Source organism: Columba livia, chromosome 4 (assembly GCF_036013475.1).
Source record: "Columba livia isolate bColLiv1 breed racing homer chromosome 4, bColLiv1.pat.W.v2, whole genome shotgun sequence".
Classification (NCBI taxonomy): domain Eukaryota; kingdom Metazoa; phylum Chordata; class Aves; order Columbiformes; family Columbidae; genus Columba; species Columba livia.
The window spans coordinates 13,194,576-13,217,105 of NC_088605.1; the positions used below are offsets into that span (position 1 = coordinate 13,194,576).

The 22,530-nt window shown below is 38.3% G+C and overlaps 1 protein-coding gene across 15 annotated transcripts in view; it reads left to right on the forward strand.

Annotated features, from left to right (window-relative positions):
- Positions 1-22,530, forward strand: part of PPP2R2C (protein phosphatase 2 regulatory subunit Bgamma) — a 205,069-nt gene that overhangs the window by 168,132 nt on the left and 14,407 nt on the right. For all 15 annotated transcript variants that reach the window (XM_065060500.1, XM_065060496.1, XM_065060503.1 and 12 more), the window contains 2 exons: positions 6,148-6,312; positions 19,559-19,728. In XM_065060500.1, the coding sequence (XP_064916572.1) occupies positions 6,148-6,312; positions 19,559-19,728 (335 nt within the window). The remainder of the gene's footprint in view (positions 1-6,147; positions 6,313-19,558; positions 19,729-22,530) is intronic.

Consider the following 22,530-nt stretch of genomic DNA (forward strand, 5'->3'; position numbering starts at 1 on the left):
GAAGTGTGTTAATGTTACTTAATCTCTTCTTTGTATGCACTTTGTACTTGTTCTTTATATTATGAACAACCCATTTACATTGTGCTTGCACAGCACTCAGCATAATTGTCTATGACTTGGCCTTCCACATAGGGCTAAAAGGCCCCATAGCAGTTCTTATGCTTTCTGTATCTGGTAGCCCTGATATGAGGAAAAATACAGGAAAAAAAAGCTGTCAGAAGCCTTTGTACTATCATAATGGCACTATCTAAACACCTTTGATTGAGATGTTTAATAGCCAATCAAAATCAAGCCCTTTAAGTTGATATTTTCAGCAAATCACCACTGATGTGAGACTGTTGCCAGAGTTCCCAACTCCAGTATGATATCTGTAGAATCATTTTCATAAAGACCATGGAATTAAAAATGGAATTGGGCTGATGTTGTACCACTAAGTAATTTTCAAGTATGGATCAATACCTTGTATTAGCAGATATTAGGTCCAAGACCACTTGAAGGAGCACACACTTATGCAGCAGTCTCTGCTTTTGTGGTTCAGAAAAACCAAATGTTACAGACAACATAATTGCAACTCTCTGAGCTTTTAATAAAACCCGTACAGTACATGCTTTTAGTGGAGCAGTGTGCGAATGCTGTGTGATAAAAAGCATTGACACTGTGGCTATTAGGGGTATTTAGAAAATAAACCCTGGGTCATCTCTCTGCCTAAGGTAAAACACCAGAATTTGAATAAAAGGCCAAATCCATTAACCTATTGACTATCCGTTCCAGAAGGCCTTGACTCTGGGACAACAAGTCAGAAAGACACAGATTCAGGAGCTGGACCCTATCCAATGGTGTCCTTACTGTCACGACATGCCTATGTAGAATTGTCATTCAACAGTGAAAACATACAGCGTATCTTTAAGAAATTAGAAGAAAGGAGTAAATGGGTGGTTATTTAAAAATTAGGGCTTGCTTCTTGCTTTCATAAAAAGATCGATGTAATGACATCATGATGTTATAAAGCATACTGAGGCCTGATTCTACCTCTGCTTCCCTGAGGTACACAACCTGGAATAGTGGGCTTTTGGAAGTAGGCTTTTGGAATTAATTCCCTCAGCTGGTGCATGGTATAGAAATGATATAACCACCATGTAGGAAGTGTAAAACTGGTAGAGCTTGATTTGTAAGCACCACAGTTCCATCCTTGTGATGAAAATAGTGTGCACAAAATGACTGACAGAGGAAACCACTCAGAAGAATGCTTATAGTAAAAGTGTAGAGCCTCAGCAGGACCACAGTAATCAATTACCTAAACTGAAGCCCTGGCAGCTTCTATGAATTGCTATTGATTTCAACTGCTAGTCGGTGAATCTTTGTGGGACTAGGCTAGAATGTGGGTGTGAGATGCAGTCAAAATTAGGAGCTGGAACAAACCTCTGTACAAAACAGAACTAACAGCCAGATTTGGGAAGATACGTTATGCTGAAGTTTACGTTTTGAAAGTGCTTAAAAATTGCAAAACCCAAGTCCCATGAAGGGGTAAAAATGCAGTATCACATTAGCATATACTGAAATAAGAAAGATAAGTGTTTTCGTTTTCTTGTGAAGCTATTATGGAAAATTCTGTCTATGTTACCAAAGAAAGCATGTGTCCTCCATTGCAGTTGAATAAAGGGGAGTTTTAGTTTTTTTCCTGTAGCCTTCATCTGACGCATTTCCTTGTTGCATTGAACCCTCAAATCCTATAAAAATTATTCCAAAATAATAATATAAGATTCACTCCTCTATATGCTACAGCGTGTGAGCTTGAAGCTCGTTGTCTACAAAATTCAGTTTCTTATAGAATTCATTCATGTTTTCAGGAAGACAAAGCAGCTATTTCTTTATGCATACTGTTCGCTTCAAAGGGAATTTAATCTGTTTTGAGGAGACTGCTATGTTTCCATTATCATACAAGGAAATTCATTCTGGAACCTTTTTGGCTCAGCAGGAACCCTATGTATTTTCCACATTCTCGTTATACATGTTTTGGCATGAGCATAAAGCAGGCGTGCTCATTTATATTCTAGCTGATCAAGTGGAGAAGTCTGATTAATGCAAATTTTGGATCAAGGTGAGGGTCATCTTTGTAACCTGCACTAAAAGGAACTTTACGGAGTGACTTCTCCCAGAGGAGGATACTTCTCTTAGATCAGTGGCCCAGAGGCAGTGGAACAAATCTTCTTCCTCCTGTCATACTCATTTTAATATCAGCTGCATAACAGCAGCACAAAATACTGGATGAGAACTGAACATACCATAGAACAGAATCGTGTGCTCTGATCGCATCTGTCGCACAGCGTGTCGTACAGGTTGTTAATCGTGCCTTTCCTTATGCTCTTTCCTCCTTCTTCTCCCACTGTTTTGCTTCCTTCAGATCTTTCCTTAACGCCTCCTTTCTCCTCTCAGTCAGGTCCTGTCCTGCCTGCTCACTCTCCTGTGTTATACCTCTGTTCTTGAATTATTTCAGGAAAGCAGAATAGGCACTCTTAGCCAAAATTAAAGGTTACGTTGCCTTAGAGTATCTTTGTTGCCTTTCCAAAAATTAACTCCTGGTCTTGTAGCTTTACTAACCCAACTGTAAGAACATCATCTCTCACCATTGTTGTCTCCAAGCATACTATACCCTTCATTTCCATTTTGCTGTGGAGAGCATCTAGAAAATCTGTTGGCCTCTTCATAGCTTTATCCCATTTCACTGAGCCAAGGAATGGAGGGGAGAGCTGGTATATAAGACAGCAAACAGTTGGGTTAGAAGGGACAGATCTGTTCTGTTTTTTTGTGAGCAAGAAGGTATTTTCTGTTCCTCGTTTTAATGTTAATGAATTAAAAGACTGCCAATGCATTCCAGCCCATCTCTGGCAAAGGATCAGTTCAGCCTTCCCTTAGTGCAAGTACCTACCAGGGATCAAAATGCCTTGTTCTTGGCAAGCGTGTGTGGGAGTGAAAGTAGTGGGAAGATATTTTTCATTTTCTTAGGGCAATTCCTACCATGTTCAGGCACAGGAACACCAGCTTTTTTGGGACAACAGAAGGTCACTGCCAATGATTAACTCTTTGGTCTTTCTGTCTCTCAGAAGTCTTTGGTCCTAGCTATTTTGTCCACACACCGAAAATGTACCACGTTACGTGTGGTACAACAGGAGTTGGGTGTGACTGGTATTTGTATGTGAGTGGACTGGGGAGAAGAACTGTGGCCCACTCAGGACATATCTCCAGAAGACTGGATTGCAAGGGAAGCCATTAGTGTAGGAGGCGACTCTGCAGATTTGTGCCATTTGAATACTTTTCCCTTTAGCAACGGAATTTTCATTTAATCAGTTTCTGCCAGTTTCCCTCTTCTTTGAGCTCTTCAAGTTCACCAAAGGGCCTGTTTCTGAAGCAAGCTGTCTGGTCCAATTTTTTTATATTTTCCTGCTATGCAATGCTGTACTTAAAAGGAAGAAAAAGACACAAAGGGAAAGTGGAAAAACAGAAATGTGAAGTGTCCCATGGGAGATGCTTGCCCTTACCATGTCATGCTCGTTTAAATACAGTTACCACACATCACATGTCAAGCTGTACCTGATTGTTTTCAAATAGATGGCAAAAATCACGAGAGGAAGAAAATGTTCTTTTGTGTAACATGGTCTTCTTTTGATACACTGGGTTTTGTAGCTGTCAAAGCAGAGGCTGGTTTTCCATCTGTTATTACAAATGCATTTGGGGTAAATCTCTTGTGCAACTCTGTTCCCTTGGTTGTTTACTTCAATACAAGTGTTATTGTTTTATTTTTTCTAAATCTAATGAAATGATGAATTTTCAGTGCTGTATTTTCTCTATGATCCTCAGTAGGCAAAGAGATTCTTTCTCAGTGGAGATTTAGATCACATCTGGAAATACAGCCTGTTTCAACTATTTTCTGCTTTTCTGGCAGGAGAATGGAATATTTAATTTCATTATTCAGCATAGGATTATTCATTTCATACAATGAAGGGAAATTCATCAATAGTGTCTTCAGCCTCTAGAAAAATGATACTTACCATGACTGTTTCACACACTCTATTTATATTTTATATCTTTCTCATCACTCAGCAATTACTCATCTCTCTGCTGAGAGGTGAAATTCTTGTATTGAGTTACTATAATTTCTCTGAACTCCTGAAATCAATTCAATCACTGAAAACAATTGCTTTTACTTAAAGATATTTCTTGAGGCAGATTTGCCAAATACAAATAACTGAATGAATGTATTTTTTCCTTTTGATTTTCAAGAATATTTAGTGAGGCCTTATAAAAGAGGTAAATAAATATTGCTACATCTTAATATCCATTGCACTAATATTAATTGTGATGGATTCTTGGAGATGGATGCAAATGTGATAGTGCAAGTAAGTGGGAATGCAGTTGAAACGCAACATTAATTCATTCCCAGTTGCTAATAAATGTCACAAGATATTAATAATTTTGCTGATATTTTCCTTTTTGAACTACTTGATATAAAAAAAAAAACCATCAGTGTGATGCATTTGTCTATGCAAAGTCATCAAGATAATTATCTCTGAATCTTTTGTATTGTTTCATTTCATTGAGTGCCCCAGATCTACATTTTTGGGAAAGATCAAAGTATAGAGTGTAAAGGTGGTGGTAGACTGTACCCCATTCCCACAGAAATCAATTAAAGGTCTTCCATTTGGGGAGTGGGCACAGTGGGAACAGAAACAGGCTTAGTATCACGGTATGTGATTTCTCTTGCCATCACTAAAACAGATTTTCTCGTTTATCTTATCCTCAGAGATGTTTAAATTTTGAACATCAGCTGATTCAAATTTTATGTTTAGGGAATCCAGGCACTCAGATGATTTGTGTTTAGGGCACTGAACTGGGACTCAGTAGATCTGGGTTTGTTCTGTTGTGCATTTCCCATGTTATCTTATGCAAATCCTTTATTGCCTCTCGCACAGGCTTATCAGTAAAATAGAGTAATGTTAGTCTTCTTGTTCGAAGGACTTGTTAATGTTTGGATGGCTTATCTATGGTGGATTGCTGAGGGCCATATGAAAATGTGCAATCTTATTTAAGTGTACTGCTTTACATACATATCCTTATTTCATCTTATGGTTCTACACCTACTTTTGTCTTACAGACCCTTAATGGGACTCTATTTCCTACTGTTCTTTGTAAGCAATCTTCCACAGGCTGGCTGCCACCTCCAAATACATGCTAGTAGAGTCCTGGTTTTAAGCTCACCAAGGCAGGTGAATATGTATGAGTGGATATATATGTGTTGGAGACGCACTATATGTGAGCTGTACTTCGTGGGGATAATCTTTGGTGATCTAACTGACAGGTTTATGCTTGAGAAAATTGATCTTTCATGTATTTTTATTGGTGATATGTCCACTTAAATGATTCAGATGTCTAGTTCTCAGTCACAGAAATTCATATTGATTTTGGTAGTGAGCATTGTTTACATAAAAACCCAAGAATGCTGTTTCAGATGCTTCTTTCACAAGTATTCAAATAGAAAAAACAATACTGTGCACATTTTAAAAGAAAGGATATTACGTTAGTATATATTCACACAAAACTATTTGTATAAATGCTTCTGTATTTGCTGCATTTACCTTTGCAAAAGAGTACATTTATTTTTTGAGGCTTTTAAATTAAGCTATATGTTTTTTTTTAGCTTAAGTTGCATGATTGTAAAGGCCAGTGAGCCTTTACTGGAGTGAGCTTATGTGAGCTCTACCATGTTCCCTATCAGTCAGTATTATCTGGGATAGCGCAGTGATTTCAATAGCAGCTGCAGGGGATACAGCTTCCTGCTCTCTGTTAGTTTTAATGAAGGTGATAGTTCCAATCCCCTGGAATACTGTTTCTTTGATGTCTTTACACAGAATGGACTAATGTTCACCTGTTCATGACTTCTGCTGTAAAACTTGTTGACTAGTGGTTCTTTGAGTTTGGTGCAGATGGTATGAAAATTTAAAAATGCCTTACTGCCAAACGAATTAGTATATCTTTATCTAAAAAGCATTACATTTATGGACATTTAGATACCCACGCTTCCTTTGAGAAGGCAGTGAGAGTCATGGTTTACCTGCATATAACTGGATTTTCCTTAATGAAACTTTCATTCAGACATCGTAGATATAAAGCCAGCCAATATGGAGGACCTGACAGAAGTGATTACAGCCTCTGAGTTTCATCCCCATCACTGCAATCTCTTTGTCTACAGCAGCAGCAAAGGATCCCTGAGACTCTGCGACATGAGGGCATCGGCTCTCTGTGACAAACATTCCAAGCGTAAGTTCTTGATTCCTTGAGCCCCAGATGTCATTAAAGTCTTATTATTCACGGGCAGCATGTAGATGTGTGCATACCCCAGTGTATTAGCTTCTCAGTTGCAGGCATAGTTGAAAAGAAAACAGCAAAAGGAAGAAAGTTTTCTCATCTACAGATACTACCTGTGAACTTACTAACAGTCATGTCTGTGACTGGTCACACTTGTGGTTCTTATTGCACAGATTAATGAAGAACCCAAAACTCTCTAGCAAAAGAGAAATGATTCCTAACAAAGGAATCGGGGCGTGGGGGTAAGTATTTAAGTAGATGACCATACTCTTTTGTATGTACAAGTACTGTTCTGAATACTGTAGCAAGTAAATTTTGTCATTCAAATGGCCTTCAAAACTTTGAATCCATTTTCTGGATTAAAAAATATCAGAGTCCTTCCTAAAAATTTAGCCCAGTATTCCCTTTCTGTACTTTTTCATTAATGTGTCTGTACAGAGGACATAATGCAGTAAATAATATCGGGAAGAAAAGGAAAAAGGAAAGGGAAAAGGAAAAGTTAGGTGGATCTTACTGTTAGGGACAGGAGGAGTTGAAGAAAACACTTGAAGATGTGAGACTTAAGTGGTACACAGCTTAGGCATACAAGCTAATTTTAACTGAAATAAATGTAGTAAAGAGCCTATGACCAGGCCTTTTGGCTGCAAGGAGAAGTACACATGCTCACAACCTCTTAGGTTGTGGTCTTCAATTATAGAAAATAACTTTTCAGGACAATTTCATAAGCAGAGCAGTGCTTTATATTTTTTAGCTGTATCTCCTTGTACTTGTAGGGGAAATTCAATACCAAGAAGTGAAATGCCAATGTGACACAATCTGGCACATTGTTGTGCCAGATTTTTTATTCCATAATACATTCATTTCTTCTTGCTAATAAGGCCTCAGTTGCCCTGTGCCAAATGGCAATCATAACTTATTAAACAACAATACAATAACTCTGGATGAAAGAAGGCATTTTATGCCAGAAGGGAACACAGGGTCTAATGGTCATTGGTTAACTCCGTTTTTCAGATCTGTGAGATAGAAAATAGCCATTTAATGTAGCGTTGCTGCACTAAGCTCAAGTCCAGCTCAGTGAGAAGCTGTTTCTCTACACACATGCAAAATACAAAATTGATACAACCATGGCTGAACTGCCAAAGCGCTAAAAGGAACCAACCCATGTACTGCTGATTGGAGTTGTCTAGTATAGCTCTCAGAGGCAAACAAAACTAATCATATAAAGCCCACAGCAAGCTAGAAGGATATGTCATAAAAACCAATCAGTCTGGGAAATAAAATATTTGTATGATTGTCTCTCTAGTACCTTCACTGATTCCTCTTTAGAGTTGCTTTACCCGTGATGCACATGCATTATCAGTGCCCTGCTCTCCCAGCTGAGCTCGCATTTCCACATTTCCCCACATTTCACTTCTTAGCCAAAACAGTGATAACTATGGTCACTGTAAACTCTCACATTCTGCGCCACAACCCCACTTTCTTAATTCAGTCTAATATCACTATGTGCTGGATTTCAGATGCTGTTCCAAGTTTGTAATAGAGTAACATACAGGCTGTTTCAAAAAGATGGACCCAGTTTGGAATCCCTATATCTCTGCAACCACGAACTGCCCCTGAATGGAACTCCTACCACTTGAAATAGCAGGGCATAGAGTTTCAAATGATTACTACTACTGTTTGTAAATTTCTGTGTAATTGTAACATGATGCTATTGTGAAATACAGTGCTTTGAAACTGGGTCCATCTTTTTAAAACACCCTGTATTTTTAGGGATGAAAGATCTAATGTAAAACTTATAAAAAATACCTGGAGGCTGAGCATATGTTGTGAACTTTTGGTTTTACTCGTTTTTCAGACCTTTTGTTATCCAAATCTCTATAGCTGGGCTAAAGCCATTTGCAGCTTTTGGGGCAAGGGCCCTTCCATTTATACAAGCCTAGAGAGTGCCATGAATAATTGATGTGCCATACTGTATAAATAAATTACATACTAATATCTGTAGGGTAAGTCTCTGACACAGGATGTTAATAAATTATAGTGCTCTCGAAGATTTCTGGTTTGCTAAACTCAGTGGCAAAATCTCTCTGTTTGGCATTAGTGGCAGTAACACTATGAGGTTTCCCTTATAAATCTTTCATGGCTGTGACACAGAGGAGACAAGAGACTTCTTCCATATCTACTCATCCTTGGTGCCTATGCTGAGATTTATTAGCAAGCTGCCAATTTGTGTGATGAGTTATAATGGGGACCTCTTTCCCTTAGAAAAAAATAGTCTCAGAGTACTAAATCCATCCATAAGGCATTGACAGAATATCAGGTCGGTACCTGAGTTTTAAATGGTCATTGAGATAATGATAAGGTGTGATAAAATATGTTGTTTTTCTAACAGACTTCCTGAAACTGCTTCTTATAACACCTCTTTAATAGATCATGTGATGCTGAGTGAGCAATCAGAAGCAAAACGTGGCCATTACAAATGGATATCCAGGAAAGCCCAATCTGTAATCATAGGAGAGATACATATATAATACTGTTCCATGGTATTATCAGACTTTGTAAATAGTGGGAGAAAATTCCATCAAAATATTCTAGAAAGAAGGTGTAAAAAGAGATGCATATTCCTCCTTATTTAGAATATTAGAGAGATGGGAAGAAGGAAGAAGTTGTTATTGCAGTCCCATGGGGTTATAGGTAAAGATTTAAAACATATATGAAAATTAGACTCAAGCAGAAAGAAATAGGGAATTAAATAATATGGAAGCTTTCATTAAAACAGTGTATGTGGCAAAACACCATCGTGGTTAAGGTGTTATTTAGGCGACATGCATGGCAATGCAGTGTAGAAAGAAGGCAGTATACTGGAAATCGGTGACAGCAGTGAAACAAGGGAGGCTAATAGCCGCAAAAGTGTCATTAGAGCAATTAGCTGGAAACATCCAAGAAATAAAAGACCTACTTCCCACCCCAAATTCCATAAATTCTCATGCAAGGGATTCAGGTAACAGGGAAGACAAGCACAAGGATACCGTTGCAGTAAGAACATCTTGACTAAAGAAATCTTATAATGGTATAATATGCGACTGTTCAATGAAGAAATAGTTGCTAATTAGGTTTTGATTTTGTCTTGCTTATGTTATGTTCAGAGGTCCTTATAAATGTGCATGGAGATAATACCCTTCTTCCAGACAACTTGCAGACTGAACCAGTACATATGACTGTTTCAACAAATCATCTAATAAATCAGTCAGCTAAACAAAACTGAGCTTGAGCATGTGAAGTTGCTTTTTCAGTAGTTTGTCAGAACTATTTAATTCAGAATTAAGTGCTAAATAGAAGCTGTATAGTTATGCAACATGGAAATTTGAGTCACTCAAGAGTATAACTCCTACTGAAATTCTATGTAATAGCCTTAAGATCTTGAAGTCATTGCATACTTAAGGAGTTGTAATCTATTTAAATACTGTATCTTGCTTTAAGGGTTTTTTTTACTGTTGATTTCTTAATATTTGTAGACTAAAAAAACCTATTTCTAATAATCCATTACCCATGTGCAAAATTTAGAACAAAATACTTCAAGGAAGGAGGAGCTGCAGTTTCAGGTTTATTTCTTCATGTGCTGTGGTGGTCTTTAAAATACAAACTTTGGGTTTACCTAATGGATTTAGTCCCCATCAACATCAGTTCACACTTTCTATCCTCTGTGTAAACTTCACAAGCTGTGGACATCTGGGTCTATAGCAGGGTCCATTTAAGGCCCCCCTCCCTTTGACCGAAGAAGCATTTGTAGCATTGACTGCACTGACTGCAGCATTGACTGGCAATCCTAATATTGGTCTTCTCTGGGCTCTCCCTGAAAGGAGCAAAGCATCTCAGCTGGTACCTACCCAATCCCATGGCATGGATAACCATGATCTTAAAAGTATAAATGGTCTTTGGAGCAATGCAGAGTGAATTTGGGGTTTGGGTTTTGACTCAAAGGCATGGTACTATCATCTTCTTTTCCTTGAGAGTCCTTTACCACATTTTTATTTGAAATCCAAATATGAAAGAAATGCCAGCCCTTCCCCAAGTATAAATGCTACTATTCTGTCAGTCTGGCATATAACTCAACTTGCTTATCTGCTTGGATTTATTTTTATATTCCTTTGACTTTAAACTTAAGAATCTGTAACTGTGGAAGCAGCCAAAATGGAAATCAAGGATAATCTACTTGAACATATTGAATTTTAAAAATTAAATTAATTATATTTACCAGTTGTTTAAAGGAGGTTGGAATTTCAGAGATGAGACAGCTTTCAGACCTCTGACTGAATATGGATTATCTTTCATTTGCAACAGAGAACAACCAGATGCACAAAAAAAGCCCATGACAAAATATCCCTGCTGGATTTGCTAATTAATATTGACCTTTCCAAGTGCATGATGCGTATTGTATGACTGGAAAAGAGACAACTTGTTTTTCTTCTATGTGAGCTTTACATCTAAAATATACTTTCTTATTTCTGCATCTGGTCTCATGTCAGGTTATCATCTGAGAGAGACAGCCACAATTCTCCCTTTGTGTACTGAGAAACCACTGTCAAAGTGATGTCCACTTCAGGCAAAATCTGCAAGGTTTCATGTGACAGGAATGAAACTTATCTCAGCTTCTGTAATGATTTGACCTTGTGCTTTAGTAAAGGCTTGTTGTCCTTATCCTGATGCTGGATTTATTCTATAAAGTAAAATAAAATTTTAAAAATTTATGAAAATAAGCAGGCACTACAAAGGCATCTATTCATTGCTGATTTTATATCCCCCAATGAAAAAATGTGCCTGTATCCTGATAATTTCGTAATTATGACTGTCACTAAAGATCCGTTACTACAATTTCACACATGCTAAAGCAGGTACTAGAAGGGATCCTTCTTTCTGCAGGAATCCTGTTGAAATTTGGTAGAAGATTGCCTTTAACATGGGCTCCAAAGCTTCCACTCTGCTCAGTTTCAATGAATGTATAATAAAGACATTTAAAACATCGCTAATGAAAATTCCAAAGTCTTTCTACAGAAATAGTTATGTCTGTATAGTATGTCCTCCAGTTGTGCAATATATGTTAAAATTAAATCAGAGAAAGAAAAAAACCCCTGATTTATGTACTTCTAGCTATCAAATAGCAAGAGGAAAGAAAAAAGCCTGAAGCAATGTTAAATGATTTATGATTGAAGAGGTGTTTCTTTAACCCCTCTCCCACAGTCACACACAGATAAAGCAAATAATTGCTGTACGATTGCTTTAATTACTTAGTCTATTAAAATTCCTGTCTTGTTTGCTTAATTTTTTAATAGCAATGAACACTGCTTTTCAATGTCTCATGAAACCAATATTATTCTTTCAAGATCCTGTCTCAGAGAAAAAAATCACTTATCACTTAACACTTATCACTAACTGTGTATATCAAGATTGGAAAGACTTATGCATGAATTTGCCTGCAAAGGAGTTGTGGTTTTATGTCCCATTAACTCCATGGGATTGCTCACAACATGTGGTGTTAAACACACACATAAGTCTTTGTGAGACCAAGGTTTTAAAGAGGCTTGATCTCCTAGATTAGCTTTGCATTTTTTCACTTCCTTGCTCTCTTTAGCGCCATTTCTTTTTATTAACAAACTCACTGGCAAAGTTACATTAAAATAAGCAACTGCGTAGTGAAGTTCCCACCCACTGATCTGTAGCTATTGATCTGGCTTTGCCTTTCAGCGCTAATGCACTCTCCCTTGTGGTTTGCGACAAGCTGCAGCAACTCACTGCAGATGGTAAAACAGATTCTTAAATATTGATTTGAGGCTCCACTTTTAAAAGCCATAATCTCTAGAGGTATTGATGAGAAGCCTAGTTTTAATGTTGGGTCATTGGATAAAGGAATGCTTTACAGTAGCTGGAATTGCAGTCTTGTGGTGTGGAGGTAGCTTCAGAGACTTGCTTTTACTCAAAGAAGGAAAATGATGTGTAAGTAACCAAGGCATGAAGAGGTGCTGTCTGAATTACATAAAAACAAATAGAAAATTGAAATATAAAAGAATACTACTTTTTCAGTTTAAAACAGGGTAAGTAACTACAGACTATGCTAATATAAAATGTTAAATAATTGTGGTTAGTTGTTTATAACTCACATCTAATAAAATAATTGTATTTTATATTGTTTGTGAAGGTGGACTCAAAAATACCCACACACATATAATCAATGTAGAATGTGAAGGCAAGATTGTCACATAAGCAAAACATCCTGATCTTGAAAGAGAATTTCTGAAGGAGGTGCATGTATGAGTAGATTGGCTTAATACAAAACAATAAAACATTCAGAGATAGTGAAAGAGTAAATAATAATGGTAAATCAAACTATAACCACAAACAATGAAGCTAAACAGCATAAAGAGACCATGAATTTCCACTCAGTTCAAGAAGGACAGGGAACTGCTGGAGAGGGTCCAATGTAGGGCAACAAAGATGATTAAGGGAGTGGAGCATCTCCCTTATGAGGAAAGACTGAGGGAGCTGGGTCTCTTTAGTTTGGAGAAGAGGAGACTGAGGGGTGACCTTATTAATGTTTATAAATATATAAAGGGTGAGTGCCATGAGGATGGAGCCAGGCTCTTCTCGGTAGCAAACAATGATAGGACAAGGGGTAATGGGATCAAGCTGGAACACAAGAGGTTCCACTTAAATTTGAGAAAAAACTTCTCAGTGAGGGTGACAGACACTGGAACAGGCTGCCCAGGGGGGTTGTGGAGTCTCCTTCTCTGGAGATATGTTCCTGTGCGACCTCACCTAGGCGCACCTTCCTGCTCCAGCAGGGGGATTGGACTAGATGATCTTTTGACATCCCTTCCAATCCCAAACATACTGTGATACTGTTAATTTCAAAGGGAGCTTTGCAATTGGTCTTGGTTCACTTTGAATGAACTCAGGAACTCTTTGATATGAAACCCTGAAGTAGATTTTAAACAGAGCATAATAGTGACTATAGCTGGGCAGACCAGACATCTTTCCCACCCGGTATTCTGGCTCTGATAATGGGCTGTAGCAACATCAGCAGAAAATGTAGAAACAGAGCAAGTGTATGATCTTCATCCTGTACAATCTGCAGTTGGAAACTTGGGGTACAGGGAATTTAGTGAGGGTGAACTTGATGCATATCAAATGGATGTTTGGGGATTTTTTTCCTTGAATTTGTGCAGTTACTTTTGAACCTGTGTATAATTTGTACCATTCAGAATGTCTTTCAGTAAAGTCTTTGGTGGCCTAATTAGGCATAGTGTGCAGAACCATCTGCTCTGTACTTACCCTTTTCTTAGTTTCACTTGGTGACCCAGACTTGTTGATTGGAAGAGACAGTATACAAGTGAACTGTCGTCACCCATTCATCCTTTCCATGCCACTCCTAATTATGAACCTCTCAGTCTTTCCTAGACTGAGGAGTCCCAGTCTATTTAGTCATTCCCTGCGTGGAAATAATTTGATACTTCCAGTCATTGTTATTGCCCATTTTTGTGTCTTCTTGAGACCTCTGCCATGTTAGAGGTAAGACCAGAACGACACATAGCTCAAGATGGGAACACATGTTCAACTAAATGGCACAAAATAATTAATGCTTTCTGTGTTGAAGAGTAGTAACAAGCGTCATGGACTTTTAAAAAAAAAATGAATATGATTAGTACTTTTATATAAACTCAGTAAAATTTAGCTTGCGTTTTTTTTATAGTAAACTTTATTAAATATACATTGTGCACAAAATCACAGCTGTCCTGGTGAATGGTGCTAATTTGCCATCTAAATGGCAAATTAATGCTGTTTTCATTTGGAATCTGAAGTGAGAGACTTAATTTAGACAGTAAATTGTTTGGCCTGAGACTGCATCTGTTTTCTGTGTTTATGAAACTTAAAGCCCACTGGGAGATTATTATACCTGATCCACCACCAGTATTTCCAGGTCCAGGTGAGATACACTTGGTATATGTGTACACGTGTAATCCAGAGGTTATCTGTAGTAAGTCCTTAATTCAGTTTAACTTCACACTGTTTGCATGCTTGCATAATAGAAAATTGTTCTCCCTCTCTTGTTCCAGCATCTTTGCTGGTTCTGGCCTCTGTGGTCCTGTCCTTCCTTATTAACCTCACTGGCCCTTTTTCCAGTGTTGCCAAAACCATCTTCACCCATTTGTACCTGTGACCCCTGCATGGGAACTGGGCAGTTTTCTACATCCATTAGCTGTTTTTGGAGGGAGAGAGTTATTTCACGGTGCAGGATTTGCAAGGGCTTAAATCTAAATAACAGCACTTAAATGCTGTAAAAGAGGTTTTCAGAACAGGATACAAACTATTAACAGTTATGCTCTAGGAAAAAAGCTTTAATAAGTTATTATTTGTTCATAGTAGAAAGAAAATAACCTTGGCAGCAGCTCTGTTTTTCTGCTATAGTGAATGACTTTTTAAAGCTGGTTATAATTTTATCCTATGGAATTTCTTAGCAAATCTGTGCAGCTGGTGAGCTTTCATATTCAAGTTTTCCATGGTTTTGTTTTTGCTTCCCCCTAGATAATCACATGTTCTGCAATATATGTAAGCATGATTCATCTTGGCTTTTTTTTTTTTTTTTTTTTTTTTTTTTTAGATATAGTTGGCTTTATAAAAGCAAAAAGTTGCTTTTATCTCTAGTTCTGCTTTTGCTTGGGAGTAACAGAAATTTTTGAGGTTCACATCTTTGTGCTTTAAGGGGGTACATGGCTTTATCATTGAGGGTCTCCTCCCTTGCTAGTTCTTGCTTTGTTTTATTTACTGATATTTCACAGTAAGCCCTTGTAGTTATGGTCAAATGCTGAGGCCATGATAACTAAATTTTGCCAAAGCTTATACTCTATGTTTCTCTCTTTTAAAAGCAATGGAAGATTTGTTTAACTGAATACAGTTGACATTTCTTTTATGCTATCAATCCGTTGTACACTTCTAAATTCAGGTCACAAATAAAAAGTAGCTCCAGATAAACTTTAGTTATATTAGCTAGATAGCTTTTCTAACCCCTGCTTCATATTATCTCAGGTGCTGTTATTGCTTTCCCTTTAAATAGATCGTTCTTCTTTGTGTTTTTGAAAATGTTATGACTTTGGGAAGAATGCAGGGTTTTGTACACTATATTGGATTGTGACACTTCACCCACCATATGAGCCATTTTTAGCATTATTATTATTTTTTAAAGTTCACATATGCCAGAATTTACTCCCTGCAATGATTAAAGCTCTGCCCAGCAAACAAAAATATTAATATTCAGTGGTACTGGAGTCTGGAGAATACCAATGACTTCATGAAAAATATGTATCTCTGGAAATGGAACAAACAAGGAGAAAAACTTTTTATAAGAACATGGGTTTTTATGTATTCTGAGGCTGAGTTATTTTTGGCTATTGTTGGGTTAATTGTTGGTTGACTCCTAAAATATCATTTAGTTACAATCTGCTCACTGTTTTTCAGCAGAGGGTGCACAGTAATGCTGTTTGGTTTATTACTTTCCTGTGTTCCTCACTGTTTGATATCCCTCTTTCACCATTACTTATTTGGGGAACCGAAATATTGTACAGCAGTGAAAGGTAGCACGTGAAGCTGAACAGTTGTTTTTTTTTATGGTGGTGGTGGTTTTTTGTGGGTTTTTGTTTTGTTTTGTTTTTCTCTTTTGGATGCATCTTGTCCAAAATACATAGCTTTCAAGTTTGTGTTATTAGCCCCACATTAAATGAGAAGCTGCAGTGGCACTTCAGACACCTGTATGTGTTTCTACATGATAAAGGCACACCTTCGAGATGCCTTTTCTGTCCACCGATTCTAAAGAAGGTCTCCAAGTCCATGTTAAATCAAACAAATTAAAGAAACACTAAGGATATTTTCTGCAAGTGATGAGAATTTGTTTTGCAGCATATGGCAGTTCCTTTTGAGAAAGAAACAGCATATTTCTAGGCTGCAGATTTTCTCCAGCATTCAGGAAAACAGGGCTCTGGCAAGTATCTTTCCCTCAACCCATCCTTCTCTCTGAAGTCTGGACTTCTGTGAAAAGCCACCCTGTTTTTTAACTTGTGAGAAGGAAGCCATGCAGAAAGGGACTGGACATTTTTATTCCCCTAAGCAGGCTTCCCAGCTTGCCCATGTATCTGCCAGTGGTGTAAGGGGCAGGATTAGCTTCTTACTTGGAGGCTCCTCTCCAGCACTGGCTGTACTCAGAGAGATGCTCAGCTTCCCTCTGTAATCCTGCGATATTTCTGTATTCCACAGTCCTGTCATCAAGGTCATATTTAAATCTGAGCGATGTAATGTGAAAGCTCACCACACCACACCATTTGTGATTCCTATGGTCAGTAGTTTGCAACTAGACAGGTAGGTTTGTGTCTTTCATATAACTAGCTCTGCGAAAGTCACAAACAACAATATCAATGAAAGTTAAATCTCCTTTTTCATGGCAAAAATTAGTTATTTATAAGTTAATTAAGAAATTAATCAGAGTATAACAGAATTTGTAATCGAATCTCAGTACAGTTTCTGATTCCAGGCCCTGGTCCAACAAGATTTATTTGGGTATAGAAAAGTGAGCTGGATTTCAAGTCTTGTGGTTTGGGTGCTGATTGCCCCCTGGCATAAGAGTGGCCTCCAAAGAATAAGTTTAAGGTGTAATGAACAGAAAATGCGTTTTCAGTGCAGACTTAGCAAGCGGTGGTCTGGCACCACGTTTTCTCCTGTCAGCTTGGAGAGGCCTGGGTGGAATGTGAATTGCTTGCCTGAGCTGAAGTCCAGGTCGCATGGCTGTCACTGCTGGTCTGTCTCCAATTATTCAACTTGTATTAGCCAAACTGAACAAACACTATGCTTTTTTTGCAGTGTATGCAGAACCTTATGCTAATGCTAAAGCAGATATAGCTGAGACCCAAGGACACTGTCTCTCACCTTCATTTCCTGAGGCCAATGCCTCGTTCTGGTTGCTCAGGCATATGCTGTGATTTGCTAAGCTTTTCTCTGTAATGCTGGGAGCTGCTGCTTAATTTCCTGTGAAAATTTTCCTGGCTTGGTTATGCTGACTGTCGGAGCTATCTGCAAAGAATTGCTGTTACTAAAATTTCTACCGCTATCTTTCTTTCTTTCTGTAGTGATATGAGGCTTTCGTGCCTGCATTAGTTTCTGCAATTAATTAATCTAAGGCTTTCTAATACTTACTGTGGTAAGGATAGAAAAGCAATAAACAGTGCAGATAAGGGATGAAATGGTTTAATCTCATTAATTAACAGAATACGGAATATCCAGGTATAAATATTACTCATCTTTTAATCATTGGGAATTAGGTGAGACACATACAGCCGAGAAAATATATCTCAACTATACATGAAGGTGTAGTTCAGTTAGTATTGGTTTTTTGGTGTGTGTTTTTTTTTTTTTTTTTCTTTCCTGGTTTTAATAGCAATTTCACATCATAATTAGGAGGATGAAATTCCTGCCAGCCAAGTACATAGTTTGGACAGATTAAAGGGAAGAGGTATGAAAAATGATAATTGCTTTGTGCTCATCAGACTTCTATTGAAAATCTGACAGGATAATTACAAGATACCTGCTTTGCAGAATGTCTAGGCAAATTTTGAAAGAGCTATTTAAAATCATTCGTTTACAGTCTGTCTGAAAAGTAAAGTTTTTTCCCCCCTTTTTGAAGTAGTTCATTACCATTTAGATGTGTGGCACATGTTTAAATATAGACCTTATTCTCATGTGCACGCATGGCTGCATTCCACTGCCCTCCCTCAAAGAAAATTGCCCATAATTTTTTGCATTACCCCACATAGTTCGCCCACATACTCACCCTTAACTTTCAGCAGAACATTATTTCACCTGATGGAAACTGTAACCTTGTTGCTTTCAACAGTCTGAATCATAGTCATAGATAAATTAATTGAGAGAGAAATGTTCCAGCGGACTTCACAAAAAACTCTGTTTTGAGTGACAGTAAAAAGTTGTTCTACTTTGAATTTTTATGTCTCATCACATGCCTTTTCTTCACCTGCTTTTGAAACTTGAAAATGATACTCACCAAATTGCCTGTTTTCAAAGAATATTCTAGACCCAGGTGCCAAAACCCTACTGATTTTGCTGAGCACTGAAAGACCCTGAAGGCCTGACTTTCTCTAAAGTTCACCATATGCGGTCGTTTGGATCACAGGGTGACAGATACCTGCAGAAAGGCAATGGAGCTGCTGTAGGCACCTGGCAGGCAGGGCTAGAATTAGCACAGGTGTTTTGGGGAAGGATGAAGAGGCCTTGGTGATGAGTGGACTTGTAACAGGTGAAGTAGGAGCCCGCTGATACCATTTGTTTTAAGGTCCTGCAGTTCAATGGAGTCATCCAGTATCATCATTATGTACTGTTGAACAGGGATGACCAATCTCCTAGCTACAGGAGCTGGATTTCCCTCAGTGCTGTAAGCAATATGTCATGATCCCCTGCTGTGTTGGATCATGTGGTGCACAGAACAGCTAACTAGCACATACAGTGAGGTTAGTGCTTTCCAGAACTGTCAGCAATTGCACATCAACTAAGTAGCTCACGTATCCACATGGTAAACCACTGTCTATTTTCTGCTCACCTCTCAGGTAGAAGTAATTGCAATTGCTTTTCAAAATTCTCGTGCTTAGTCTCAGATGCCTTCAGACACAACCAGTGAGTAGCCTGTAGACCGGCCAGCTGGTTCTGGCAACCAGGGCAGGCTTTGAGTAACTGTTCCTGGGGATGCCAAGACCATTATGAAACCACATGTACACCTTTCATGTGACAGGGATACCTGAATTTTGGCTATGTCTCTGGAAACAAGGACATGGGGACCCCAGAAGGGATGACCATAGATGAACTGCCTTGCTATAGGTAGCTGTAGTCAACAAACTGGTGTATTTACATTATTTCCCAAAGTGATGCTTTGGGCCCATAGCTATATGGTTAACTATGGTAACATTTAAAGCTTACAGGTTGTAGTTTTATATAAAGATAAAAGAATAAATTAAGCGCTGGGCATATAATTAATTCTATATCATGTTCGTTGGTACATTGAACTATATTGTGTCACAAGAAATGTATAGTACAGATTGTTCAATGGAGCATTTTTATAGAATTCTAATTTCTTGCTTTCTTCTTTTTCTTTGAACAGTTTATGAAGAACCAGAAGACCCCAGTAACAGATCATTTTTTTCAGAAATTATCTCTTCAGTGTCAGATGTCAAGTTCAGTCACAGTGGTAGATACATGCTAACAAGAGATTACCTCACTGTCAAGGTTTGGGATCTGAACATGGAAACAAAGCCTGTAGAAACGTACCAGGTAGGTATCTTCTATGTCTTGAAATGCAGCAATATAAAAGCATCTCACTGTTTGAAAACTGAATGTTTTCTTAAATTGCTCATTGTTTGATCTGAGAAGCAGCTAGCTAAGAGAGCTGCTAATCAAGGTTTTTAAAACCCTAACAGTGGCATACTTGTAGCTGGAAAAGGGCAATTTCAGCATTAGTAAGGAAGTGTAAGGCCTGGGGAGTCAGGGTAACACTCTCTGTGGATTTGGCTCTTGAAAGAAATTACGCTTCTAACAAGGAAAAGCTTCACTTTGTCATCTGTTTTCAAGTGATGTATTCCACTATTAACATTCAAAAGTAACTGAGGAAAGGATCTTATGAATTGCTTGGTATTCTGCTCCCATTGGGACTGCCGAGAGTTTACACCTTTGTAATTTCAGAACTTTTTATAAAAGCTTCACCTATGCATTCCTCCCTTGTGCCTAGTTCTAGAAGCGATCAGTGCTAAACCCTGACATCACCACTGACACAGCAGTTTGCGAATGCCAGACAGACACATCTGGTTGCCTGAATTCATTGCGATATTATCCAGACAAAATGCCAGTGGCTCCAGCCAGCGCTGAGTTTGTTCTCTGACATCTGTTCTGTTTGGCAGCAGAGGGCTGAGCTTACATTTTTTAACTCTGCCTTGAAGAAGGAAAATATGTCTGTGAGACAGAAACTGCTTGTTACGAAAATGCAATGAGAAAAAGCTGTTAAGCTACCTACAGAAGAGGGCACAAAGTAGGAAAAATGTAATTCATCTGGCTTTTACTGCTTACATAGAGACAGTCCTGCAACACTGGTGGAACAACCCCTTTTTTTCTCTGTCTGTCTAAGGACAGGTGGGGTACAGGACTTTACAGTAGCTATCATTAAGATTGGTTTTAGAATAACATGTAATGAGAGTTTGGTAGTGTGACATGTCAACATTGGAAGTGTTTATTAGTTAGTGTTTAGTAGACAAAGTGGGCCCCAGTGTTTTCCAGTGCACCCATTACATTTTGGTCACTGATCTTCAGTGTATCTCTTGTTAGCATTGTGAAGTCTCAGCCTGTATACCCTTAAAACCACAGAATTCGTTTTGCTCTGAAAACGGCCACGCTTGTAATCTAAATGTATTAGAAATGTTGAAATGCTGAGAAAATGGAGTGAGAGGGTGAGACTGTTTTATATAACAGAAGCATATATCAGATTTTTGGAACTTAGATAATATTTTATACTTATGCTGATGGAGCAGGCAACCTTGTCCCTGGAGAAGAATAGCTTAGTCAAGCCAACCTGTTTGTCTTGACTTTGACACCTGCTTTTATTTCCTCATCTCAGCAGCTGTGAAACAAGCTGGCCACCTTTAAATCAGTCTGACACTCAGCAGTGGGGCCAATTAAAAAATGATTTTCAGTACTGATCATTGCATTGTGATCAGAAGCCTATAGAAAAAAAAAGACCCACAACAACAAAACCCCTGCAAATATAACAGTGTTCTTGCTGCCTTCCTTCAACCTATGGATTGCCTTTCATTTTCAAATATTTATCCAATGCCTTGTAAAGAGTATACAGATGCATTGTTGAGCATTGCAGTGGGCTAAAGGAGAATCTGGAACTCAGGAGCCTTAGGAAGCCAATGGCACAGGACTCCATAGAATTCCCACTATCAAACTGCGCTGGGCAATCCTTTGTGTTTTTCAGCTGCAGAGAGTAAAGAATTGTGGTCTTAAGAAAAAGTGGTTTAAATTACTCTTTTGTAATAAATAGTTTGCCTTAGAGGTATCTCATGCATACCCAAATCTCTATATATAAACTTGGAAATCTCTCAAAAAGTTTTTGTGGTGGGTCACCCAAATAAACCTAACATTTTTAGTTATGTATTCACATAATTATGATGACATGTATATTATTAAAAGATTGAATTTCTCATTTAATCCACTGCATGGTAGCCGCTTAGATATTGTCTAGCTGAGAGATGGATGAATAGGATCACAACAGGAGATTTCCCTACAGGGTTGTAAGAAAGAGCAAAGTGTATAACTGTAGTACTTCACAGTCAGGTTACAATTTTAGTACTAAAAAAAACCCCAAGCATTCCTCAGGCAAGTTTTTTTCCTCATCAATGCTGTGGCTAAAAGAATGCTATTGCACCAAGCAGCCTTGCTGAGACACGTTATCTGCTAACAATAATTCAGCATTATCTTCCCCCATTTATGCTTCACATAAGTGAAAAAAGGGCAGAGTATCGTGCACTGGATAGCACTAAAAGAGCAATACAGTGGAATGGCCCCAGCTTGAAAGCTGCAAGCCAGCCCTGCCAGGATACTTTGCCAGGTGAATAATCCCAGAAGAACCATAGTGGCACCAACCAGAGATGAACACGTTCATAGCTGATAATAGCTTGATCCCCTTTTGTCAGGGGCTGTTGCGCAGGGATGGGGACTGATGTGTCACCGCTGCAACTCCTGATTGGGACTGTTCGGTCCCAGTGAGACAGCTTCCCGTGTAGTCATGTTGCTGTGTTAGTCTGGAGCACAGAATGGCTGGATAGTTCCACGAAGGTCTGACCTAAACCAGTGCCATGAAGAAAAGGAGAAAGACAATGGTAGTTAGTTAGGGATGAATTTGTGTTGGGATTCAAGCGCTATTCATATGTGGCAAGAACAATATGTAACAAAGAAGGCAAATCTGATTTTACCCTCACTTGTCAGTGGCAGATGGATATGCAAATAAGGTAAAAATCAAGTGTTTATTCTAGCTAGTTTTTTGTAGTCATTCTGAGGGTCTGAATGTGGTAAATTGTGGTG